The sequence below is a fragment of the Bos mutus genome, unplaced genomic scaffold, assembly GCF_027580195.1.
Source record: "Bos mutus isolate GX-2022 unplaced genomic scaffold, NWIPB_WYAK_1.1 CTG215, whole genome shotgun sequence".
NCBI classification, from domain to species: domain Eukaryota; kingdom Metazoa; phylum Chordata; class Mammalia; order Artiodactyla; family Bovidae; genus Bos; species Bos mutus.
In genome coordinates this window covers 218,818-243,668 of record NW_027219607.1, presented here as the reverse complement: position 1 = coordinate 243,668, position 24,851 = coordinate 218,818, and the positions used below count along the sequence as shown (strand labels likewise).

Sequence of the window (24,851 nt, the reverse complement as noted above, 5' to 3'; positions counted from 1 at the left end):
AGTCAATGAAACGTCAGCTTAGCACACCTTAAATAAGTGACCTTGAGGAATGCTCTCATTGATCACTGACAAACAAGAGGCTAGTTGTAACTGCGTGGTTATACCTTAAATTCTTCCACATTATAGTGTAATATTCCACAGGGAACAAAGTGAAGGAAGGAGATGAAAAGTATGAATCAGAAAGCATCAATCCGGAGTTTTTTGAATTCTGAAATGCCAGGATGGTGGCTTCGAGATCAGCAATATGAGATGCCATGATCAACAGAAAGAATCTTTACGTTAGGATGTACCTTTTGTTGCGTGGTATGCCAAACTCAACCCAGTCTCCCTAAAAATGGGTTTTGCTGTGTTTACAGTCACTAGTTTCTCTCCATGGCTAACGGAATTCAGGCTCAAGTTTTAGTCCATAAATATTTTTTGAATTATTTGAAAATAAGATGAAATAATCATTACCTTAAGTGCTTCTTCATATTCTCCTAGAAGGACAAAAATACATACTGTGATTTTTTTTTTAACCAGCCCAAAAGATTCAATTTAGTAAATTCTTACTTTTAAAAATTCTTAGCTTACAAAAAAAAAAATTTTTAGCTTACAATTGTTATACACAAACAGCTACTACCTTTTAGCTGACAAACTCCCTTCTCATGCTGTCATAAATAGAAGCTACTTGCAGATTAGTTCTCCCACTTAAATCCTTCTCTCTTTGCTACCGGAGCCTTCCAATTACAAAAACTCAATCTAGTTCCCTTACACTAGGTTTAACAAAGCTCAGGACTCAAGAAAGTTCAAGGATAATGTTAATACTATCATTTCAGCCAGTTAAAAATATAACATTGTTCCTATGGAAAATGCACCCATGTTCTGAACAACCATCTTATTTATACATGGACTTTAACACATACACCAAGTCAAGGAAAAAAGCAATACCAGGATAACAAGTTAAATGTGTTGAACTGGGAAGTGTATTTTCAAAAGATTAGCATCTTAAATATAAGAGAACCTCTCATTAAAGAGGTCCTTTGGGTCCAATCAAGGTACCAACCTACACACAAAAACTGCTAAAAAAATAAAAATTTGCCATGAATCTAATGCCCATAGGTAAATGAGTGCATTTATCCCAAATTCTACTCTATTACTGCAACAAGATTTGAGTGTAAATGGAAAGACTAATGCCCATGATCAGATTAAGATTTTTAAATAAAGCTCAATAGGTTTTCTTAGGGACTCACCTTGACTGTTGATGGATACCTGTAAGTAAAAAAAACAACAGTGAATTATAAGCCTCTCATCAACTGAGCAATTCAGCATATCCAGCCTCACAGGACACATGCAAAATCTAGGTTAGCCGTTCCACTTTTCCAGTACCTGAACTAACTGTGAATAATTAATTTTATTGCTTAACTATTACATCTACCTTTATTTTAGGTCCACTGAGAAGCAGCATGGTATAGTGGCTAGGAGCCTGGGCTTTGGAGCCAGAAAGTATGAAGTATGTGTATCAGAGGGTATGAATGGTACCCTAACTCTACTACTTCCAAGTTTTTGCTCTTTTAGACGAGGTTACTGAAACTGTGCCTCAGTTTCCTCATGAGTAGAACAGAAATGATGATAATAGTGTATACACATATAGTATTGTTGTTAGTGTGACACGTTATAAGCACTCAATGAGGGTTTGCCATTATTTTTTATTATTATAGACTAAATAGCAGCTTGTGATATAGTTGAACATAAGATCACTATGTAGTTTTAAAAGTTATCTCTCAGATTTTCTTCTTCAATGTTGCTTTCCTATTTCTCAACTCCATTTCAGATGCCACAAGTTGGCTTAGAACATGCAATTATCAAATATATTTAAATGCTTACACAAATGAGATAAACAGTACTCTGATATTTTTGAACACCATATCCCTCTTGAGAAATAAGATCCTCATTCTGGATACCTGGTCATGGGTACTATAATATACTTTACCTCTTCATTTTCCTCATCCAAATATTTTATTTGAACAGTGTTCAGATCAAACGAAACTTTTACCTGCAAATAAAATGTTCACACTATATGATCAAGTTATCAAAAAGGCAGGTTGCAACAGAACCTTAGAAATCATAATATAAAGGATGGACAGGGACTGCCCTCGTGGTCCAGTGGCTAAGATTCCACGCTCCCAATGTAGGGGACCTGGATTCGATCCCTGGTCAGGGAACTAGATCCCACATGCCGCAACCAAGAGTACATACAGGGCTGTTAACACTGATTACTCCTAAAGAGGTTGAAATAGTGGGTGAAGGGTGAGGGGAGTGGAGGGATATTAATCTTTTCATTATATATATCTGGATTGTTTCATTTCTTATAACAGGCACATATTATACTTTTATAATTTAAAATTTACCATAAAGAAAAAAGGCAAGCTGTCAGCCCATTTAACTATTAGGAAAAAAAGATAGCTGTTTTTGATTTTCAGATCATTTGACAAACAAGCTCCAACTTTCTGGATAATCATCTGTCCAGGCAGTATAAGTAAATATAAAGAAATCTTTCCCGGAAGACAGAGGACTAGATCAGATCATCTTTTGAGGTCTCTCCACCATGTCTTACCATAACACATAACCTGGTAAAAGTAGGTTTTTAACCAAAGCGTTTCATTAGACAAACACAGTTACACAGGAAGTAAAACATTTACTATCGCAAATCAAACAAAAACAGAACAAAGGGCAAACGTAGAGGAGGAAAGGCACTACCAGTAACAACAAAAGGAACAGAATGAGCTGCTGTGTGAACATCTGTGGCAGTTTTCCTGCTCAACTCTGAGACACTCATCCTCTTGACCTACCAATAAAAGCAACTGATCAGATCTTGAGAAACACAAATTGTATCTTTGGTGGTTCAAAACCCACAGTAACCTATCTGCTCTCAATCAAGAGAATGTTAACCTGAGGCCTGGTTAGGGTGGGGCCCACACCAATTCATTCCTTAGGCTGTATCTACAAGGAAAGAATTTCTAAGTCCTATTTCACTTAAAAAAATAGTTTTACCTTTCCTTTCTAAACTCTTCAAGATGAATTTGTTTCCTCTATCAGGTACATCTATATGAACACCGAACCCTTGACAAAAATTATTTTCCAAAAGGTTCAGAAATGGTAAGTATGACAGACTTTACAGCTAAGAAGCATGGCTAAAAATAACTACTTTAGGGGAAAATATTCCTGCTTAAAGGATGAAGAAACAAAACAAAATAACACTTACCATAGCTTCCACATCAGCCCAAGTTGTATTTTCTGGGTCAGAAACTAGAAAGCTTTGAGTTTCATTTTTAAAAGTCACATTTAGTGTAACCTGTGGTTCCATGTTGTGGGGCTAGAAAAGACAGGATGGGTGAGGGAGAGAAAACACATTAGACAGGTTCTGTAAATGCATAAACATTCAGTCAGCTAGTATCTGTGAGGACCTAATATGGGCTAGGCTAGGAGGACACAGCAGTGGATGAGAAGATAATGTCCCTGCTCTTCTGCTATTTACAAAATAGTCTAATAAGTGGTTTAAAACAAATCTCATTGCCATATGTTTGCAAAGAGAATGTAAATTTTGGTCACATTCATAGAAATCATCTAACATTTGTAAAATCCTTTGGATTTTATGAACTTTATGATGACTGCTTAATTAAACACATACCTGCTGTTACATATCTACCAGTAGGATACCAGGATGAGTAAGGGTAGGACTCTACCCTTGGGGAATTTATATTCCTAAAGCTTGAAAGAGATGTTCTAATACATTTTTCTTGGAAAAGATGCCTTTTCCTAAACTGAGCAACCTAGGGTCTCTATTAGATCTATTTTAACAATTTAGAGGCTGAAACACTAGCCAAGAAACTACACAGGTGTAGCACTCAACATCCTTTATTCAAGTTCTTTTTTGGGGGGGAGGGGCAGTCTACTTTTTTCTTTGATGGAGACTTTCAAATACACACAAAAGTGGAGAATAGTGATGATCTAACTATAATGATCAACTCAAAGTTACCCTCATTTCATCTATACTCTTCCATACCCCCAATATGGATTGACTATAGTCAACTAATGTTTAAAATCTAACTATTATGGGAAAATTTAAACCTTTACAAAAGAAAAGAGATAAATATACAATGACCCCTGAAAGACCCATCAACTGTCTTCATAATTACCAGCAACTCAGAACTAATCTTGTTATAGCAATGCCCTTTTCCTACCGGATTATTTTATTATTATTGTTTTTATTTCTTGGCCACATCATGCCACATGCAGGATCTCAGTTCCCCAACCAGGGATCAAATCTTGTCCCCTGCATTGGGAGCGTGGAGTCTTAACCACTGGACTGCCAGGGAAGTCCTTCTACTGGATTATTTGACAGCCATCATTTTATCCATAAAATAATTAAGGGTTTTACCTCTCAAAGAATTTTACGTACAAATTGTTAGACTGTTTTTTATGACTTTATAAAAAAGTTTAAATCTAAACGTAAGTTGTAATGTAAAAGAACAGCCTTTTCATGTTTCATATTTTTTTTTAAACATATTCATTAATGAATCCTGACTAAGCATCTACAGATTCAGATTCTGCTCCAGGCACAGACACTGCAGAGGACCAAGATTAAGTCTCAGGAGTTTACAGTGAAGAAGGGAGGGAGCAAAGTGATTTAGAAGAGCTGGATTCCAGACAGCTCTGGCACATTACTAGCCATGTAAGTGTGAGCAGGTCATTTAAACTCTGAGCTTCAGTTTCTGAACCTGTAAAATAAGCCTGAGATCTCCATTTTGCTAACCTCACAATGCTATCATAAGGATTAAGTAAAAATGTGTATGCTGGTTCTTCGAAAACAGTACTTAAACATGAAAGTTATTATTATATAAATCAGCCTTCAGAATGTGACATAGTGCTATTTTCCACAGTATAATGAACTGCCCTGTGAAACAATACAACTGTGAGACTGTCATTAAAAAGGACCTTGAACTCTGAGAATCAGGGATTTGGGGGGATTTTTTTGTAAATATAAACACAAACATCCCCCAACTTTTTCCAATCTCTGTCTCCACCTAGAGCCAAGAGCATTATCAAAATAGTTTCTGGCACCAATCCTGCTGCATCCCCAGAATGTAATTCTTGGGGTCCTTAAAATTTGGACAAAACTCTTGTCAACACCCCAGAATCCTGGGCAAAAAAATCGGGGTGACTGACTAATTCATTCTGCCAATTGGATCTTCTAAAACACATTTCTCAGTTTTCAACTTCTGAGAAACACAATTCCACACTTTTGAGAATCCAAAAGGAAGCTAACCTTCTTCCCTCTTTCTCAAATTACACAACTGGAAATAAGTTCAGATACTTTGGAGCTCATCCAGCTGGCTGACTAGGGAGGTGAAAACAGGAAGTGGGAGATTCTAGTTTAGCTGGACTATAGCCTGGTCTTCATAAAGAGTCGCCTATTTATTTGCCTTGGATGTGAAATTCTTTCAGCAAGAGCATTAGTCTTCAACTTGTGAAAATACCAAAGCTGTGGTTAGTGTCCTCTGTCACTGTAGTCAGTCAAGTCAGGTAGCTGGGGCCTGGGCCTTCACCTTTCATTAACTGGATTATATTAAATTCATGCTCTGGCTCAGCTTTCCCTGGCACAAGTCAGCTTTTCCTCTAAGTGGATTTTTCCAGGATCTCAAACATCCCTTTAATGAAGTTGACCTGGAACCTGAGCTTTGATTACTGTCTCCAGCTGAGGCCTATCCTGGAGTTAAAATGTGTGACCTGAAAGCTGTGTTCCATAAAAAGGAAAAACGGTGCCTTTCCAATACCAGAGGTCCCTGAACAAGGAGACTTCCTTGTGAGGTTCCCCAAAAGTGGGATGAGGGGGAGTGAGGAAGCTGTATGGGCAATGTCATCTTTTTTTTCTCTTGCAGACTTCATCCTAGTCTTCCAGTTATCGTTTCCTAGCACTCCTTGTCCCGAAGACAGTGTCACCACCCCGAGGACTCTCTCGTTTCCTTTGCCCAGGCCTTTTTTGTCCTGGGGAGTTTCGGCGTCCTTCACCAGAAGCTAGGAGTTCTGAACCACGGACCCTCCGTCCCTCCTGTGGTATCCGCCCCCTCGGCCCCTCAGAACACGAACGGCTCTCCCATCCGGCCACTGAAAGATCGGTTGTCCAAGTCACGGAAGAAATCGCCCCTCTCCTTTGGAGGCTTCCTCCCGTGAACTTCCCCAAGTCCTCTCAGTGAGACGTGACACCACCCCTAGGTAACCGCAGTTGTTTCCTTACCAGCTTTCCGCCCCCGGGGGGCGCCTGCCGAAGGCCAATGCAAGAACCTTAGGCTGCCAGCTCTCCTGCTATCCCCTGCGGAGTGAATCTAACATGGCGGACAGAGACAGGGCCCAGTCCCCAGGTTATCTGAGTTTTCGACAAGATGATTGGTTCTTACCAAGTGTCCCTCAAAACTACAGCCCCACTGATTGGTCGAAGATAAGTTTGCGGGGGCGGGGCAAGAGGAGCTTGACCCTCACAACAATAACAAACACGGGGCACAGGGGCGGAACTGGGAGTGCGCAGCCGTGGGCCGGGGCCCCGGATGATTTCCCCTTCCCAGGTAAAAAACGCGCCCGTTGCATTTCTTTAGGTCACCGACCTTAGAGAACGACTTGCTGGAGATTCGCGGGGCTGGATGGGGACTGTAGTCTTACTAGGACTTGTAGGTTCTTTACTCGATATACGAAAACATAACACTCCAATCCATATCTGTTGACATGCATAAAAGCGCGAAGCTCTTCAATTTATCAACTGAGTTGTTAGACTCGTGTCTGCCTCCCGTATCGGAAGTTCCTCTCCATAAGACTACAGTTTCCAAGGAACACTGTGGCCAAGGCCTTTTGATCCGCAATGCATGCTGGAAATCGTAGTTTTCCCCTCACAACCCTATTTACCTAAACTTGAAACTCCCATTGCGGCGGAAAGGGTGAGGGAGCTGGGCCTCTCCTGCGACTGCTTTAGGCACTATCATGCGCTCATATTCGGGGTCCAGGGAGCGATCTCGACCTTAGTACAGCAATTACTGTGACGTAATAACCCTCAACTGGAAGCGTAGAAGTGAGAGGGAGGGCGCCTATTAGAAAACTCCGGGAGAACTTGGTCTCTTCCGTCTCTTTCTAATTACGTAAATAGGGAAAGAATGGATAACCAATCGGGAGCCCCCGAGAGACTCAGCACTTTCTGCTCCGCCCTTCAGTTACGCGTCCGGTTCTTGCGTTCTGAGAGGCTCTCGCTCGCGGCAGCCGCCGGTTTCCGTGGCAACAGTAAAGCGCGGGAATTACGGATTAGTTGAAACTGAGACTGCGCGGTTTGAGCTCTCGGGACCCAGGACTGTCCGGGGGCTCTTTCAGAGAACTGGGCCTCTGGGCCTAGGAAGCCCGGACCTCTTGTTCTGGGTAAAAGGTGAGAGAACGGTGGGGAAGGGAGAGCGGCCCGTGGGGTGCTCTGGAGCAGTAAACAGGTGTGGGGAGAGCCGGGGAGAGGTGACTCCTGAAGGCGAGCAAGACGGATGTTATCGGGCGGGGGGCGGGCGGAAGGTGGAACCTGAGAAGCCTAAGATGTTGAATCTGGGGAAGTCGTGGGGAAAGGGTCTATTTGTGGGTCACGGGATCTAGGGGGAGGTGCAGATGATAAGGGCGGGGGCAGGGTGTGTCCTAGGGGGAATCCTGATGGGTCCTGAGGGGGACGACGTGGTATAAAAAGACGAGCTGGTATATTTGAGAAAGGGACCCTGAGGGAAAACGGGGGCAGGACTGTATCTGGGAAGAGGAAGAGAAAGGCCTTTGTGCGAGGCAGAGCCCTTAAGAACATGATTCTTGTGAGTTTCTGTGAAGGGGCCAGAAGGAAGTAGAGGGAGGAGCCTCCATAGGCCCAGATGCTGCTGGTACCGATGTTTCTGAGGAGAATCCTGAGTGTAGGCCAGTGGGAAAATCTGGGGAAGGACAGGGCTAGGAGCGTTGGTTGGTGTTGATTTTTATTTTAAGGACGAGAAAGAAAACAACTGTGATGATTGGAGAAATAGGAGGGTACATCACTCACCCAGTCAGTCACCCCACTGTGGCTTTCCCTTTCTTGGAGAACGAAAAAAAATCAAAAGGAAATGGTTGGAGGCTAGATATGCACAAACAGAATTGAAATGGTCTTAATTACACAAAACGTTTAGAATTTTTTAAAAAATAAGGCTTTGGTCATTAGTTCTATGGTCTGATTCTAAAGCATTCCAATCTTAAATAACACTTAATGAAACTAAACTGTTGTTTATATAACCATTTTAAAGTGATTTATTTAGTTCATTGGAACACGAAGAAATGGATTTATCTGCGGATCATGTTGAAGAAGTACAAAATGTCCTCAATGCTATGCAGAAAATCTTAGAGTGTCCAATATGGTAAGTTGAAAATTTATTAATTTGAGATTCTTCTTGAATATCCAAGATATCCTATGCAAATGAATGGAATTGACCTTAAGATGGTAAGGAGAAAAATTGTTAACGTTTGTTAAGATTAAGCTATTAAAGTTGCTGCTTTTCTTAGCTGAAGACCTTTAAGAATATAGAAAATTTCTCCGTTTTTTCCACTTGGGCTCTCCCTTTCCCTTTCTGTCACCTCAGCACACACAGCTCCCTGTCTTGAATGTCCACAAAGTGTCTTGATTGGTTCTACCAATGTAGAACCAGGGATCTGGTTTAGCTTAAGTGATATTTGGAGTTTTCATCCAGCTCTGTAATCAGCTTGATCACTTGGAATGGACATAATTGATAATGGGAATATAAAATCACAAATGCTTGATGTCAGTGAGTGGGTATGTCCTGGGAGAACCTTTGGCTGAAATTAGCCCTGTATATTTAAATGAGAATACTGCAAGTCCTCAAAACCTTTAGCCAGTTTCTTTGACTTTTATACCCCTTCATTTATTTAACAATTTTTATTTTTTGTACAATTTTTAAAGATTGCTCTCCATTTACAGTTATTATAAAAGATTGGCTATATTTCCTATGTTGTGTTGGTTTGGCCAAAAACTTCATTCAGTTTTCCTGTAGGATGATGTGGAAAAACATGAACAAACTTTTTGTCCATCCCAATGTACTACATCCTTGTAGCCTATCTTACACCTCTCACCCCCCAATCCTATTGTGCCCCTCCCCACTCTTAGACATTATGAGTGAACCTTTGTTTTTCTTCATCTACAATATAAGGAGGGGACCAGAATTCTAAAGGCTTATAATTTACATACAGTGAAATGCAGAAAACATAAGTGTACAAGTCTTTGACTTTAGATAAGTGTATGTGTCTTTGTAACCCAGTCAAGATATGGAATATTTTTTTCAACCTCAGAAAGTTATTTTGTGAAGATTTAGGAGCTCTTAACTTACTGACCCTCCACAACCCTTGGAGGCCTATAGATACAGCTATATTCCTATATAGTTTCTTAATGAAATTTTATATCTTGTATTTTATGTATTTAAAGACATTACTGTGAGAAGGGGATTCATGAGCTTTATCAGCTGCCGAAAGGAGTCTATGGTACAACAAAGGTTATGAACCCCAGGCTAAATGGTCTCAATGGTATCTATTAAGTAAATTAAAATAAATCTATAAAATAAATTAAAAACCATATCTCAGAATTTCTTGGTGAAAAGCCAGAAAGGAAATTTGAAAGTTTATTGATTACCCTCTCTCTTATTCTCTGGTCATTCTGTCCTCTTCACTGATCTTCAGACATTCTCCTGTGTCTGAGCTTTTTTGCTTGCTGCTCCCTCTGCCTACAACGTTCTTCCTCTAGTAATTGCATGGCTCACAAATCTTGATGGAAATACCATCTTTCAAAGAGGCAGACAGTGTTAATTTGAAATTGAAACACTCCCACCCTCAACATACTCTATCCCCTTTTCCTCCATAATGCTTAATTTTTTCATAACTCATTACTACCTGACATTCTGTATAATTTATCCTTTTTCTCAACCCCTACAGAATATAAACTCTGGGCAGAGGTTTTTTGTTTTATTTACTTTGTATCATCAGTAGTTAGAACAGCATCTGGGACATAATAGCCACTCAGTCAACATTTGTTGAAGGTGTTAATAAACTAAATTCGTTCTTTGATATAGTTGAGTTTTTTAATATGGTGATAGTGGTGAGTATTATTCAAAAAATAATCTGGAAAGTTGCACCTTTCCTTTGTTCTTCATGAAAGTTGTTTTTCATATTTGGAGTCAAGAAAGAGAGAAATGCAAGTTGTGTTTTCAGAGAGAAACAAAATTTATAAGTAACCTACCTTCCGCTTTCCTGCCCCTCAACATTTCAGCTAAACAAGAACCCAAGCTGAATGAGCTTTACAGCCAAATTTATGAACCATCAGAGCCAGGAAAGCAGGAAATGACAATTGGGGGAAAATTGCTTTTGAAACAGCATAAAACTTACTCGTGATAATTACAGAGAGTGATCAAAAAGTCCTTAATAATATGGTATTTGGGTCCATTTACTTTACAATTTCCATGAGACTCAGTCATAATATTATATTCTTTCTCATTCTGGCAAATTAATCCATCAATTAAAAATCTCAGATAAAGTAAAAATTAAAGACGTGAGAATGAAAGTTAATGTTAAATGTTATTATCAGTCAATTGTTGTGTATTTTCCAGCTCTTTTTTTATTTTTTCAATCTGTTTTCTATTAGACATAGACATGGGTTTTTAAACTAAAACTATTCTTGGTTGTTGTTAAACCTTAAACTCATATACGTGTAGGCTGGGAATCATATTTAGTTCATTTTTTTTTTAAACATTGCCCAGAACTACAATTTTCAGTTATGTTTTAATAAATGATTCCTGATTGTGACTGGAAACAGTATTACTTATGTTAGCTGTAGGGTAGGTTTCCATCTTCTTTGAGGTCTCAAGCTGAAATTCCTTCTGCTGGCCTCTGAGTCACTATTGGCATTTATTTCTGATAATTGGTATTTTTTTCTAACTTTTTACATGAATATATAAATTCTTTGACTTTCGGAAGAGTTTGCTAAAGTGTGTATCCTAGTGGTTGGTATGGTTGTATTTCGAACCTAACCTAGCTGCTTTTTCCAATTATTTACCATGTTGGAAGCTTAAAATGTAATTAGTAATTTACATTCAAAATGTAGAAGTAGGCCTAAAATATTTCCAGGTTTGAAGAATGTTTAAAAAATTCAAATCACTTTTATAGTAAACATTTACTCTGATAATGATCTAGAAGAAAACATTTACATTTTTTTTTCTTTCATTCCCATTCTCCAGGCTTTTCCTTCATCAGTCATTACCTTTTTACATATTGGAATTTTCATCTGTTCAAAGTTTGTGTTTACAGTATGTTTGTATAGCTTAGTTTTTAATTACCATACTGAAATATAATTATTTCAATATTGAGTCAGTGGTGAGAATGAAAGCCATCTGGTATCATAGCTAAATCCAGTTTCTCTTTTACTGAGAATTTCTTTTGCTATCTAGCCTATCTGAGGAATAATGATTTGGTAACAAATCAGAATTCTCTTTGTCCAGTTGTTTTTCTTCTTAAAATCACATTCAGTGCCAATAATAATACTAACATTGGTACAAATCATCTCAGGTTGTAAACATTTTCACAAGTAGCATTTACTTTTGTTCTCACAATAGCCTTAAGACATTGGTAGAGTGGGTGACCGAGAAGGAAACTGAGCTTCAGGTAGAGTGGTTGGCCTGAGATCACTCTGCTAACAAAGAGAATTGCAGTAGAAACCCAGTCTTCTGACTTACTCTGGTATTTTTGTTTTCATTGCCCTATGCTGCGTCGGAAACCCCATGATTGCAAGAGTTATGTTACCGAACCTTCACAAGAGACTATTGTCCCCCAACTTTTCTTGTCATCCCTTTCTAAAATGTTAAATATTTAACGAGCCACATTCCTATCACATACACAGGTTACCTGTTTGTTCTTTGATGCTTTGCTTGGACTTTACCAAAAATCAGTTTCTGAAGCACTCATTCAGAATAAACACCAGAGACTTAAAACAGCCTGTAGGTCCCTCCCTACTCAGGCCCCCAGCTACATCTCTGACCTCTTCCACTAGTATCTCCACCTTAATCATTCTATCCTGGCCCCTGGCCTACTCGCTGTCCTTCAAAAACCCTGGGCATGGTCCTGCTCAGAGACTGTCTTCTCTGCTCCCCTGCTGAAATGTTCTTCCAACCCTTGCACAACTGGTTTCCTCACATTGCTCAGCTGTCCACCAGTGTCACCCTTTCATGAGACCTTTTTTGACTACCTTGTGTATACACCCCTCTCCCCAACACACTGTACCCCCTTTCCCCTTATCCTGGTTTATTTTTCTTTTTAGCACTATTCCCATACATCTTTGTTTCTCAACCAACTATCTACCACAGCTAGAATGTAAGTTCTATGAGGGCAGTCTTTATTTTGTTTGCTGCTGTATTTCTATCTCTGGGAGCAGTACTTGCACATAGGAGAAGCACAATAAATACTTAATAAATTGTTAAATGAATTAATCTCAGGAGTGCCTTGAAATTTTGTGGTTAGATGGGCAGGGATGGCAATTTGGATGATATATTTTCTTTTCTGGAGACTTTATTTTTGTAAGTGTATTGTTTTCTGAATTTTCTTCAGTGAGGGTTTTTTACAGTGTTCTTACAAAGTAATCACAAACCAAACATCATGTACCTCCTACAGTGATGTAATAAAAGTACACAGAACCATCTGTAAAGTGTTCTCGCCAAAAATTGAACCTGGTTTTGATCAAGCCTCGTTTACAGGAAGTAGAGATTAGAGGGACAAGTTAAACCATATTATAGCGTTATAATCAGCAAAATCCAGAATCTGGGAAATTCTACAGGTCAAATGACCTAGTTTTTAAAATAAATGACAAGGAAGGAAAAGAGAAGTCTGTAGATGAAAAGAAACTTGAGACATATCCACCAAATGCAGGATGTGTATCTTGTTTGGATCCTGACTTAAATGGATGTAATGATTAAATTTTTATGAGACAGTGAAGGAAATTGGAACATTAGTTATATATTAGATGATGTTAAGGAAATTATTTTTTAGGAGTAATAATAGCTTCATGTTTATACTAAAAAATCCTTATCTGTTTTTTGGCTGCGCTGCACAGCTTGTGGGATCTTACCTAGTTCCCGACCAGGAATCGAACCCAAGTCCCCTGCATTGGGAGCGCAGAATCTTAACCACTGGATCACCAGGGTTAATGGACCCCAGAATACACTTATTTTTAAATGAATTACTGACCTTTGTTTATTTTCTCCCCCCTCCCACCTTTCTAGTCTGGAGTTGATCAAAGAGCCTGTCTCTACAAAGTGTGACCACATATTTTGCAAGTAAGTTTGAATGTTTTATGTGGCTCCATCCTTAGCTTTTGTACTTATTCTTCATAATACAGAAAACAACTACTGAAGCTTTAGCTTCTTCAATTATGTGGAAAAGAATTGTAAGTTGCTTGTAGCCATAGTTTGAGGTACAATATTGGCACATTTATCTAGTGGGATATGAAATTACTTTGAAGAGCTGTTTGTTTTTTGTGTCCAAGGGTGGAAGCAGATTGCAGGCAATTGTGAAATTAGCAAATTGTGTTTCAACTGTCCCAGTTTTCTCCTTTCTGTTCATTTCTGGATGTCCTTCTGCTCTCTGACCTCTAAGGTTCAGTGTTTGCCTGCTTCATAATCTTCATGAAAATAGAGAATCTGATATAGGTTTATATTTAGGCTGAAATTCATTCATACCAGTGATTCAAGTTATATTTTTAAGGATCTTCTCCTTTGGAATGGATTTCCTTTTTTTAAAGCCAGTTGGGGTTTGTTTTTTTTTTTCCTTGTAGTTATTTATTTGTTTTGGCTGCACTGGGTCTTTGTTGCCACACTTTGGGCTTTCTCTATTGCAGTGAATGGGGTTCCTCTCTAGTTACCATGTGCAGGCTTCTCATTGCGGTGGCTTTTCTTGTTTTGGAGCATGGGCTGTAGGATGCGCAGGCTCAGTAATTGTGGCGTGCAGGCTTAGTTGCGCTGTGACATGTGGAATCTTCCTGGACCAGGGATTGAACTGGTGTCTCCTGCGTTGATAGGCGAATTCTTATCCGCTGGACCACCAGGGAAGTCCATGGATATGTTTCTTGGATAGAAGAATTTCAGAAAAGTTTGGTAGGTAATTTTGTAGAACAAGGGTTTTCTCCTTTCCCTGATGTTAAACTATGATTGAGACTTGCCCTGAATGCCAATTGTTTTTAAGTTTTTTTTTCTATTTTAATTGGAAAGCTATGTCCATGGTAATGAGTCTACTAGCGTAAAAGGTTGTATGATGCAAAGTATTCTTTGCTCCTACCTCAAAACCCCTGCCTCCCCCTCCATCCTCAGGAGGGGGAAAAATCAATTTCTTAAGTATACTGTAAGAAATTTTTAAATTCAAAACTTTGTAACTTAGGACTCCTGAATGGTTTTCTTTAATTTCCTAAAATTATATTGAATTTTAAGTTCAATTATATTAAAAACTATGGGCCTGTGCAATTTTCTGGGAAGATATTTCATAATTTTCATCAGCTTGGAATGTTACTATAACCTAAAAATTCCTGAAAAACTTCTGATTTAAGAATAATGAGATGAGAGGGAGATTCAAGAGGGAGGTGACAAATGTATACCTATGACTGATTCATGTTGATGTATGGCAGAAACCAACACAATATTGTAAAGCAATTATCCTTCAATTAAAAATAAATTAAGAAAAAAAATTACTGGAAAAAAAGGACTAACTGGAACTGGAGGAAACCTTCCCTTTGGAGGAATATCCTCTGAGCCCAAGGCTGCCAGCTGGCCAGCCCCTTCCTTTCCTTCCTCTGAATCTTACTTTCTTCTTGCTATTTAGCTGTCCCAGTAAAGATCCAGAGGCCATTTCCATGGCCTCTCACACCTTTCCCAGGACAGCCCACTGGCCTAGCTCTCTTCCCAGCAGTTTCCTTCTCATTCCTCAGGCCCGTCTCCCTGGTCACGTGCCAAGGCAGCAAGGCTTTATCGCTGCTTCAAGAATTTTTAGTTTTGTGGCCTCTAGAGGGAAGCATCTCAAACTATCTGTAGTATAGGGGCAGTTTTTTTGTAGATCAATTTTTTTTTTTTTAAGAAACTTTTATTTTCTAATTTTTTTTTGGCTGTGCTGGGTCTTCATTGCTGTGCTCAGGCTTTCTGTAGTTGTGGTGAGCAGGGACTACTCTCTGGTTGTAGTACATGGGCTTCTCGTTGTGGTGGCTTCTCTTGTTTCGGTGGGTGGGTTTCAGTAGTTGCGGGATCCTAGTTTAGTTGCCCTGTGGCATGTGGCATCTTCCGGGACCAGGGGTCAAATCCATATCCCCTTCATTCACAGGCAGTCTTAACTATTGGGTCACCAGGGAAGTGTAATCAATACTTTTGTAAAACATTTTAAAGTCCCAGTATTTAAAAGGTTACACACAAAAAAATAAGTAAAGAAAAGGTTACAGAGCCCTGAAGACTAACCTTTTAAATGCTGGGACTCTCACTGTTGTTTGACAAGAATCTTTCTGAAATGTCCTGTATGCTTTCCTATCACCTGGAATAATGAATACACAGTATTGTAGTGTGTAAAGGACAGATTAAATTATGAACATTCATTTCTTTGAGAGCCTGTGGAAAAAGGCACTTTTACAGACAGAGGAAGTAATAGGACCAGAGGTATGAAGAGAAGAAAGAATACGTACAGGAAAAAGAAACTAACTTCCTGTGTACTCAATTCAGTTCAGTCGCTTAGTCGTGTCTGACTCTTTGTGACCCTATGAACCGCAGCACACCAGGCCTCCCTGTCCATCATCAACTCCTGGAGTTCACGCAAACCCATGTCCATTGAGTCGGTGATGCCATCCAACCATCTCATTCTCTGTCGTCCCCTTTTCCTCTTGCCCTCAATCTTTCCCAGCATCAGGATCTTTTCAAATGAGTCAGCTCTTCTCATCAGATGGCCAAAGTATTGGAGTTTCAGCTTCAACATCAGTCCTTTAAATGAACACCCAGGACTGATCTGCTTTAGGATGGACTGGTTGGATCTCCTTGCAGTCCAAGGGACTCTCAAGAGTCTTCTCCAACACCACAGTTCAAAAGCATCAATTCTTCGGCTCTCAGCTTTCTTTATAGTCCAACTCTCACATCCATACACAACTACTGGAAAAACCACAGCCTTGACTAGATGGATCTTTGTTGGCAAAGTAATGTCTCTGCTTTTGAATATGTTATCTAGGTTGGTCATAACTTTCCTTCCAAGGACTAAGCGTCTTTTAAGTTCATGGCTGCAGTCACCATCTGCAATGATTTTGGAGCCCAGAAAAATAAAGTCAGCCGCTGTTTCCCCATCTATTTGCCATGAAGTGATGGGACTGGATGCCGTGATCTTAATTTTCTGAATGTTGAGCTTTAAGCCAACTTTTGCACTCTCCTCTTTGACTTTCATCAAAAGGCTCTTTAGTTCTTCATTTTCTGCCATTAAGGGTGGTGTCATCTGCATATCTGAGGTTATTGATATTTCTCCTGGCAATCTTGATTCCAGCTTGTGCTTCCTCACGCCCAGCCTTTCTCATGATGTACTCTGTATATAAATTAATAGAGAGGAGCTGTACTAGAAGAGAAAGGAGCCCTCAGAGGGGAGATACTTGCAAAACAGAGAAGGTGCAAGAAGAGACAGAAGAAAAAAAAAAAAAAAGAGAAGAGACAGAAGGGACTGAAATAGAAAAGGGATGCAAGAAAGAGAATTGTTATTTGTGAACAGTAATGAAGAAAAAGGAAATTAATTCTATAGAAAGATTTTGAGATAGAGTAGGGGTGGTTGAGGTAGTTGAGCTCAGTGAAGTTGGAGGTGAAGACATCTGTTGAGACTGAGAAGGTTAAATAAAGTTGGTAACTAGAGGAGAATGAAAAAGGCTTGCAATTCTTAATATGGAGGATATGACAAGCAGAAAAGGCAGCCATATTTTAAGTGGTATATTAGAATTAAAATTGTAATATAATGCCTGTGTGATATATCAACTTTTCATGAAGTAGCTTCTGTAATACCTTTATAGTCTGAATAACACCTTGATCTATATGAAAAGAAAGCTCAGAAAAATACCCCCAAGCATTAATTGGATTTTCTGAAGGTGGACTCTAATTGCTAACAATAAAGCAGCTTTGGTTTTTTTTTTTTAGCATTTATTTATTTATTTAGGCTATTTTATTTATTTATATAGGCTGAACCAGCTCTCAGTTGTGGCATGTGGGATCTAGTTCCCTAATCAGGGATCGAACCTGTGCCCCCTGCATTACGAGCACAGAGTCTTATCCACTGGGCCACCAGGGAAGTCCCTAAAGCAGCTTTGTTGACCAAGTAAGCCTGTAGATCTGAAGTCTTTCCTGAGATATACAAAAGCTACAGTAGTACCAGTTTAGAAAACGTTAGGTCATTCCTGCATTAGCTTGTAGTTTCTAAACAACAGATGAAATGTATAGTACTTTTTGAAAGCTCTAGACCACATTGTCCAAAGAGATATAATCTGAGCCATAAATCTAACTGAAATTTTCTTATAGCCACATTATTAAAAGATTTTTTTTTTTTTTGCTGTGCCAAGGCATGTGGTATCTTAGTTCCCAGACCAGGGATGGAACTTAATTCCCCCTGCAGTGGAAGTGTGGAGTCTTAACCACTGGACCACTAGAAAAGTCCCTACTAAAAGGTTTTTTTTTTTTTTAAGGTGAAATTAACTATAGTTATATATTTTTAATCTAGTTATGACTAAAATTTTATCATTTCAAAATATAAAAATGTTAGTGAAATAATTGACATTCTTTTTTGTGGTAAGTCTCTGAAAGCCTGTGTTTTTCCATACTTAACATACATCTTAGTTCAGACTGGCCACATTTCGAGTGCTCAGTAGCCACATGTGGCAGCTGTGTTGGATAACACAACTCTAGAAAATTGACTACTCAAAGTGGGACTCATGGCTCTGCGGCAACCACATCACATGGGAACTTGCTAGAATCTCAGCCTTACCCCAAACCTACTGAATCAGAATGTGCATTTGAAGAAGATCCCTAGGAGATTCTTATGTATATTAAAGTTTAAGAAGCAGTGTTCTGAAATGGTGATCTTTCTAGACACTTACTTGGAGGATAGTATTAATGAGACTAGAACAAGCGTGGCTGAGGTTGAAAGACCAGAAAGACCAAGTAAAGCAAGTCTTGAGGTCAGTTAACTGAGGAGATCCGGATAAGTGGTAAGTCAGTGTCAGGGAGGTTTCATGGCCAGATACATTAGATCATGATACCAGGGAATTCTGGAATGTAGCAATAGGTTGGTGTGTCAGAGGGCCAGAAGTAGGCAAGAGATGGATAATCTAGCAAGTAGATGAACGTAGTCTTGCAGGAGTCTAGCAGCAGAAATGAGAAGTTCAGGGTGGCAGTTACAAAGGAAGAAAAGTAACAGCAACCCAGCCATGGGAGATTGAGGGTTAGCAATGAGATTCTCATCCTGAGGAGACAAGAGCCTTGACCCACGGGACTGATACTCGTGAAGGAAGTCAGGCAGAATCTCCCAGATGAAGAACTCAAGATAGCTTCTTAATTGTTGTTGTTGTTTTTTTTGTTGTTGTTGTTGTTGTTTTTAGCTTCTTAATTGTTGGAACTAAAGTACAAACTAGAGGTTTGAGCAAGAAAACAGAGCTTTAATTACCCAAACTGACAAGGTTTGGTGGGACCAGCAACGTAAGTGGATGCTGAGATGCTAAGCGACGGAGCTGTCAGGGTCTTTATTTCCTCTAACAAGGGACCATATTAGTCCATTATCTTAGCTCTGTTGACAGTAATCCAGGGCACACAATATAACAATGTAGCCAAAAGTCAGCTTGCCTTTATTTTGCCTAGACTTAAAACTATTAATTCTTTACTTCCTGCCAGGATAGACTTGGACAAGCAACTCAAAATCAGATGAGTTTCCATAACTTGTTAAACTGTTCAGGGTACAGATATGCTAAAAAATGAGTACTCTGAAAAGTCCCCCAAATTAGTTTTGTGGCACTGTGATTTTACTATTCTCCATCAGCTTTTTCTTGTAAAGCTGAAGCTGCCCTTTGGAAAACATAACTACATTTGCTTTAAAAATGTATTGCCTTTCCTTAAGCATTGGGCTTTAGAAACCCAAGAAACCCGAAACTTGTCTCAGACCTTTTCGTTGAGAACCTTGTGTAGAACTTGTATACGTGTTCTCATTTAATCAGTGTATCACGTAGATTCTCCAGAGCTCTAAAATAGAGTTTAATAAATTCTTCAGAGCCCTGAAAGACATGCCAGTGTTCTGTTGATCTGTCAGTATTTTCCTTACCTCAGTCTTTTCAAATCATGTACAAGTTCATTTTCTCTTTCGAGTTTAGTTAATAACCTTTATGCGTCTGTCCTTTTCCTAGCGTAAAGAAAGATTGCAACCCATATCTTGGTTGATTTCTACATATCTGCTTCTCTGGTGTTATTTGTGTAATTATGTACAGGCTACAACATCTATAGCTTAGCTTGTCATCCTATAGCTTCCCTACTGTATTCTGCAGTCTTGTGTTTAGGGAATGACCTCCCTACCTCTACTCTGAATTGTTAAATTGTGCCATTTGCCAGTGCCATGCTTTGATGCCTCCTAGAGCCATTATGGTAGAGTGCAGGTAGTATTTGCATCTTCTCAAGGAATTGTCGGAGAAGGCAATGGCACCCCACTCCAGTACTCTTGCCTAGAAAATCCCATGGATGGAGGAGCCTGGTAGGCTGCAGTCCATGGGGTCGCTAAGAGTCGGACGCGACTGAGCGACTTTACTTTCACTTTTCACGCAATGGAGAAGGAAATGGCAACCCACTCCAGTGTTCTTGCCTGGAGAATCCCATGGATGGGAGAGCCTGGTGGGCTGCCGTCTATGGGGTCGCACAGAGTCGGACACTACTGAAGCGACTTAGCAGCAGCAGCAGCAGCAAGGAGTGGTAGCCTCTATTTTGTGGCTCTTTTTTTTTTTTAATTAAAAAGTTTATTTTTTTGGCTACACCACACCAACATATATCTTAGTTTCCCCACTGGACCTCCAGGGAAGTCCCTGTTTTGGCTCTTTAAATGGACTTTTTATACAAAGCAGCTAACTTTTTGACACCCCCATTTCCTAACCTATATGCTGTCAAGTGCAATGTGGTCGTTCAAGCATCTATATAGGTGTAGAGGTGTAGAAGGACCCCTGGGTCTCCTTGACCAACCCTACCTACATTTACTTTATCTGGTGGAAAAGCCATGGGCTTTGCTATTGCAATACATTTAAGTTCTAGATCCAATATCACCTTTACCACTTACTTGATTACTGTGTGATCTGGGACAAATCTCTACTGTAAAATGAAGATGATACTTCAGGGTTGTGTTGATAGAGCAATGCATGTTAAAAAGGACATGGCCAGTAAAAAGTGCTTCTCTTAAGTGTGCTGACTCACCATTCCCACTGCCTTTTCAGTTCCCATAATCTTTTCTTTCCTGGTATCTTCTCTCTAATCCCTTCCCCACTCACCTCCCTCGCCATAATATCATGCCCTTTATAATGGCAGGGGTTTTATTTTCCTTTTTCACTGAATTTCTTGCATTAGAATGATACCTAACTTATTAAATATTGGTTGTATGAGTGAATCACTGCTTTTAATAATCATCACCACAGCTACTTCTACTGCTCTCTTCCCTTTTCTGTCTACCTCTGTTTTGGGTCTTTTGTCTTTTTCCTAGGGAATGTTGATCTTTATGGACACCACCAGCCAATGGGAGCAGTAGTTTGCTTTATTAAGGAAGCTAACTCTGAACACGTTGCATATGATCATCAAAGTCTTCTTAGCCATATTCACTGTCTGAGACAACCAAAACAATTGTTCTAGATGCCAAGCCATCCTAAAAGCCTGAGTGAGCCTCCTCCATTCCTTAGAGGTCTGGTGAATAGCTTGGTTCAACAAGTGTCTGGTTCAACAGACACTCTGTTGGGCCTTGTAAATATAAAAATGAGCATGTTTTCTTCCTGCTTTGAGGTTTTTGTTTTTTTTTAAACATGTCTTATTGAGATATAATTTACATGCTATAAAATCCATCCATTTAAAGTGTACAATTCAGTTTTTTGTTTTGTCTGTTTTTAAAAATATTTATTTATTTGGCTATATCAGGTCTTAGTTGCAGTGAGAGGGCTTCTCTGTAGTTATGGTGCTCGGGCTCAATTGCCCCATGGCATGTGGGATCTTCTTGGACCAGGGATCGAACCCATGTCCCCTGCATTTGCAAGCAGATTAGCAACCATTAAACCACCAGAGAAGTCGCTTTTCATGTGCTTATTGATCACTTGTTTATCTTTGGAGAAAATGGCTCTTCAAATCCTTTGCCCATTTTTTAATTGGGTTACGTTTCTTTTTTACTGAGTTTTAAGAGTTCTTTATATATTCTGGATACAAGTCCCTTATCAAATATATGATTAACAGATATTTTCTCTCGTTCTATGGATTATCCTGTCAGTTTTTTCATGGTATTATTTGCACCACAAAAGTTTTTAAGTTTGATACTCCCGTTTTTTCCTTTGGTTGCTTGTGCTTTTGCCATTTCTTTATTTAAGAAACCATTGCTTAACCCATGGTCACAAACATTTATATTTTAGTTCTTGCATTTAGTTCTGTGACCCATTTTGAGTTAATTTTTCTGTATTGTGTGAGGTAGGAATCTATATTTGTTTTTTTTTTTTTGCATGTGAATATTTAGTTGTCCGAGTACTATTAAGATTATTCTTTTTCCATTTAATTGTCATGGTGCTATTGTTGAAAATCACTTGACCATAGATGTATGACTTATACTCTCATTCTGTTCTATCTGTTTATCTGTCTTTATGCTAGTACCATACTGTCTTGATTACTATAACTTTTGTATTGAGGTACTAAGTTTTTAAACTAATTATAATAATTTTACCTGAGGTACTTACCATTTACATCTGATTATGCAGCCTGAAATGCTTATGAGTATATCATTAAATATGCTATATTAACTTTTAATAAGTTTAATTTGATCATAACAGAAAGACATATGGATGTAAGTTCAGTTTTCATAGATTATTGCTTATGTAGTTTGGTTTTCTTCTTATGCAGCATCTAAAAACAATTAAAGAAAGCCACTTGTTGTAATTCATCTGCCATTACCTTCAAAATGGCTCTTAAGTCCAGTCAATAGATCGTTTCATGGTTATTTGCTTTTTGAATATTCTCTCTGCAGAAAAAGAATATAACTTGAGTTCTTTTCATTCGTTATAATTTATAGATTTTGTATGCTGAAACTTCTCAACCAGAAGAAAGGGCCTTCACAATGTCCTTTGTGTAAGAATGATATAACCAAAAGGTATATAATTTTGGTAGTTGATGGGAGGTTAGAAGTGACAATATCAGGAAAAAGTGAAAATTCCTTAATAATATAGTTGGTGTTTCTATCAAACCACTCATCAGTAGAAAAATATATGAAAGGCTGTTTAGCTGACAGGGTAAATTATGTTCAAAATCATTTTTCTGAGAGTTTTATAGTACATCTGCCTTGTGCAGTTATTTGCAATTCATTGCCTTTTTCTAATCCTTCTGAATGATATAAGAACTTACAGTCTTACCTAATATAGGACTGTACCACCCTTCCCCCATTATCTTAATGCTGATTTTATTTTTCTTTCTTGCACTTATTTCTACTTAATTTTTTACACACAAACACAGTGGATTTATATATTGTGTGTCCCTCTGGCCAGGATGTAAGTTCTGTTAGGACACTGGCTTTGTCTATCTTGGTCAACACTGTTTATCCAATGTTTGGCACATGGTAGTCAGTCAGATTTAAATGAATAAATAAATTATATTGTCCTACAACTTTCCTAAACCAAAATCTCTCTTTGGACATTGTTATCTATCTGTGATTTCAAAATAGTGTAATCATCATTTGGCAGAAATCCCTGAGAGCTAGAATTGGGGGTTTGGGTGGATGGGATTCAGATGTCAAGAATACTAAATTCTATATGCAGTGGATTTATATCTACTGTGGATTCAAAGTACTATTATTTTAGATAGTTATAGGCTTTTGAGAAGCTTGAATGGCAAAAATACATGTATATAAAAACAATACTGCTGTATGGTTTATTCTGCTGTCAGTGATGTTTTGATTATAGTGTAATGTCACTTAATAGCTCTGTTCTTATCAAATTTTTTTTTTTTTTTTACTGTTGCTGCATCTTTTTTTATTTGTTTAATGTCTTTTCTTATTTTAGTGTCCTTAAGTTGATAATCTCCTGCTAAGTGTGTCTTTCAATCAATTTACTTTCAGAAGCCTACAAGAAAGTACAAGATTTAGTCAACTTGTTGAAGAGCTGTTGAAGATCATTCATGCTTTTGAGCTTGACACAGGATTGCAGTGTAAGTACTGCATAACCCCAGGTACCAATGCTCAGTTCAGTTCAGTCGCTCAGTCATGTCCGACTCTTTGCGACCCCATGAACCACAGCACAGCAGGCCTCCCTGTCCATCTCCAACTCCCGGAATCCACCCAGACCCATGTCCATTGAGTCGGTGATACCATCCAACCATCTAATCTCTGTTGTCCCCTTCTCCTCCTACCCTCAATCTTTCCCAGCATCAGGGTCTTTTCAAATGAGTCAGCTCTTCACATCAGGTGGCCAAAGTATTGGAGTTTCAGCTTCAACATCAGTCCTTCAAATGAACACCCAGGACTGATCTGCTTTAGGATGGACTGGTTGGATCTCCTTGCAGTCCAAGGGACTCTCAAGAGTCTTCTCCAACACTACAGTTCAAAACCATCAATTCTTTGGCCCTCGGCTTTCTTTATAGTCCAACTCTCACATCCATACACGACCACTGGAAAAACCATAGCCTTGACTAGACGGACCTTGGTAGACAAAGTAATGTCTCTGCTTTTGAATATGTTATCTAGGTTGGTCATAACTTTCCTTCCAAGGACTAAACGTCTCTTAATTTTATGGCTGCAATCACCATCTGCAGTGATTTTGGAGCCCAAAAAATAATGTCAGCCACTGTTTCCACTGTTTCCCCATCTATTTGCCATGAAGTGATGGGACCAGATGCCATGATCTTAGTTTTCTGAATGTTGTACTTTAAGCCAACTTTTGCACTCTCCTCTTTGACTTTCATCAAGAGGCTCTTTAGTTCTTCTTCACTTTCTGCCATTAGGGTGGTGTCATCTGCATATCTGAGGTTATTGATATTTCTCCCGGCAATCTTGATTCCAGCTTGTGCTTCCACCAGCCCAGCATTTCTCATGATGTACTCTGCATATAAGTTAAATAAACAGGGTGACAATATACAGCCTTGACGTACTGCTTTTCCTATTTGGGACCAGTCTGTTGTTCCATGTCCAATTCTAACTGTTGCTTCCTGACCTGCATATAGGTTTCTCAAGAGGCAGGTCAGGTGGTCTGGTATCCCCATCTCTTTCAGAATTTTCCAGTTTATTGTGATCCACATAGTCAAAGGCTTTGGCATAGTCAATAAAGCAGAAATAGATGTTTCTCTGGAACTCTTGCTTTTTCAATGATCCAGCGGATGTTGGCAATTTGATCTCTGGTTCCTCTGCCTTTTCTAAAACCAGCTTGAACATCTGGAAGTTCACGGTTCACATATTGCTGGAGCCTGGCTTGGAGAATTTTGAGCATTACTTTACTAGCCTGTGAGATGAGTGCAATTGTGCAGTAGTTTGAGCATTCTTTGGCATTGCCTTTC

General features: G+C 39.0%; 2 protein-coding genes across 12 annotated transcripts in view; one reads left to right on the top strand and one right to left on the bottom strand.

The window, feature by feature from the left end:
- The window catches only part of NBR1 (NBR1 autophagy cargo receptor), a 28,439-nt gene extending 22,012 nt beyond the window's left edge, over positions 1-6,427 (bottom strand). For both annotated transcript variants that reach the window (XM_070366837.1, XM_070366838.1), the window contains exons 1-5: positions 6,275-6,427; positions 3,242-3,352; positions 1,970-2,032; positions 1,230-1,248; positions 454-476 (exon numbers count right to left, since the gene is read on the bottom strand). In XM_070366837.1, coding sequence (XP_070222938.1) covers positions 454-476; positions 1,230-1,248; positions 1,970-2,032; positions 3,242-3,343 — 207 coding nt within the window. In that variant the 5' untranslated portion in view covers positions 3,344-3,352; positions 6,275-6,427. The remainder of the gene's footprint in view (positions 1-453; positions 477-1,229; positions 1,249-1,969; positions 2,033-3,241; positions 3,353-6,274) is intronic.
- Positions 6,428-6,527: 100 nt separating this feature from the next.
- BRCA1 (BRCA1 DNA repair associated) overlaps positions 6,528-24,851 on the top strand; it is a 71,998-nt gene continuing 53,674 nt past the window's right edge. For 3 of the 10 annotated variants that reach the window (XR_011463466.1, XM_070366830.1, XM_070366828.1), the window contains exons 1-6: positions 6,528-6,599; positions 7,172-7,441; positions 8,316-8,426; positions 13,341-13,394; positions 22,384-22,461; positions 23,422-23,510. Coding sequence is in view for 9 of the 10 variants with exons in the window: in XM_070366830.1 (XP_070222931.1) it covers positions 8,347-8,426; positions 13,341-13,394; positions 22,384-22,461; positions 23,422-23,510 (301 nt within the window). In the remaining variant the exon portion in view is untranslated. The remainder of the gene's footprint in view (positions 6,600-7,171; positions 7,442-8,315; positions 8,427-13,340; positions 13,395-22,383; positions 22,462-23,421; positions 23,511-24,851) is intronic. The other 7 variants (XM_070366833.1, XM_070366831.1, XM_070366834.1 and 4 more) reach the window with 6 other exon arrangements.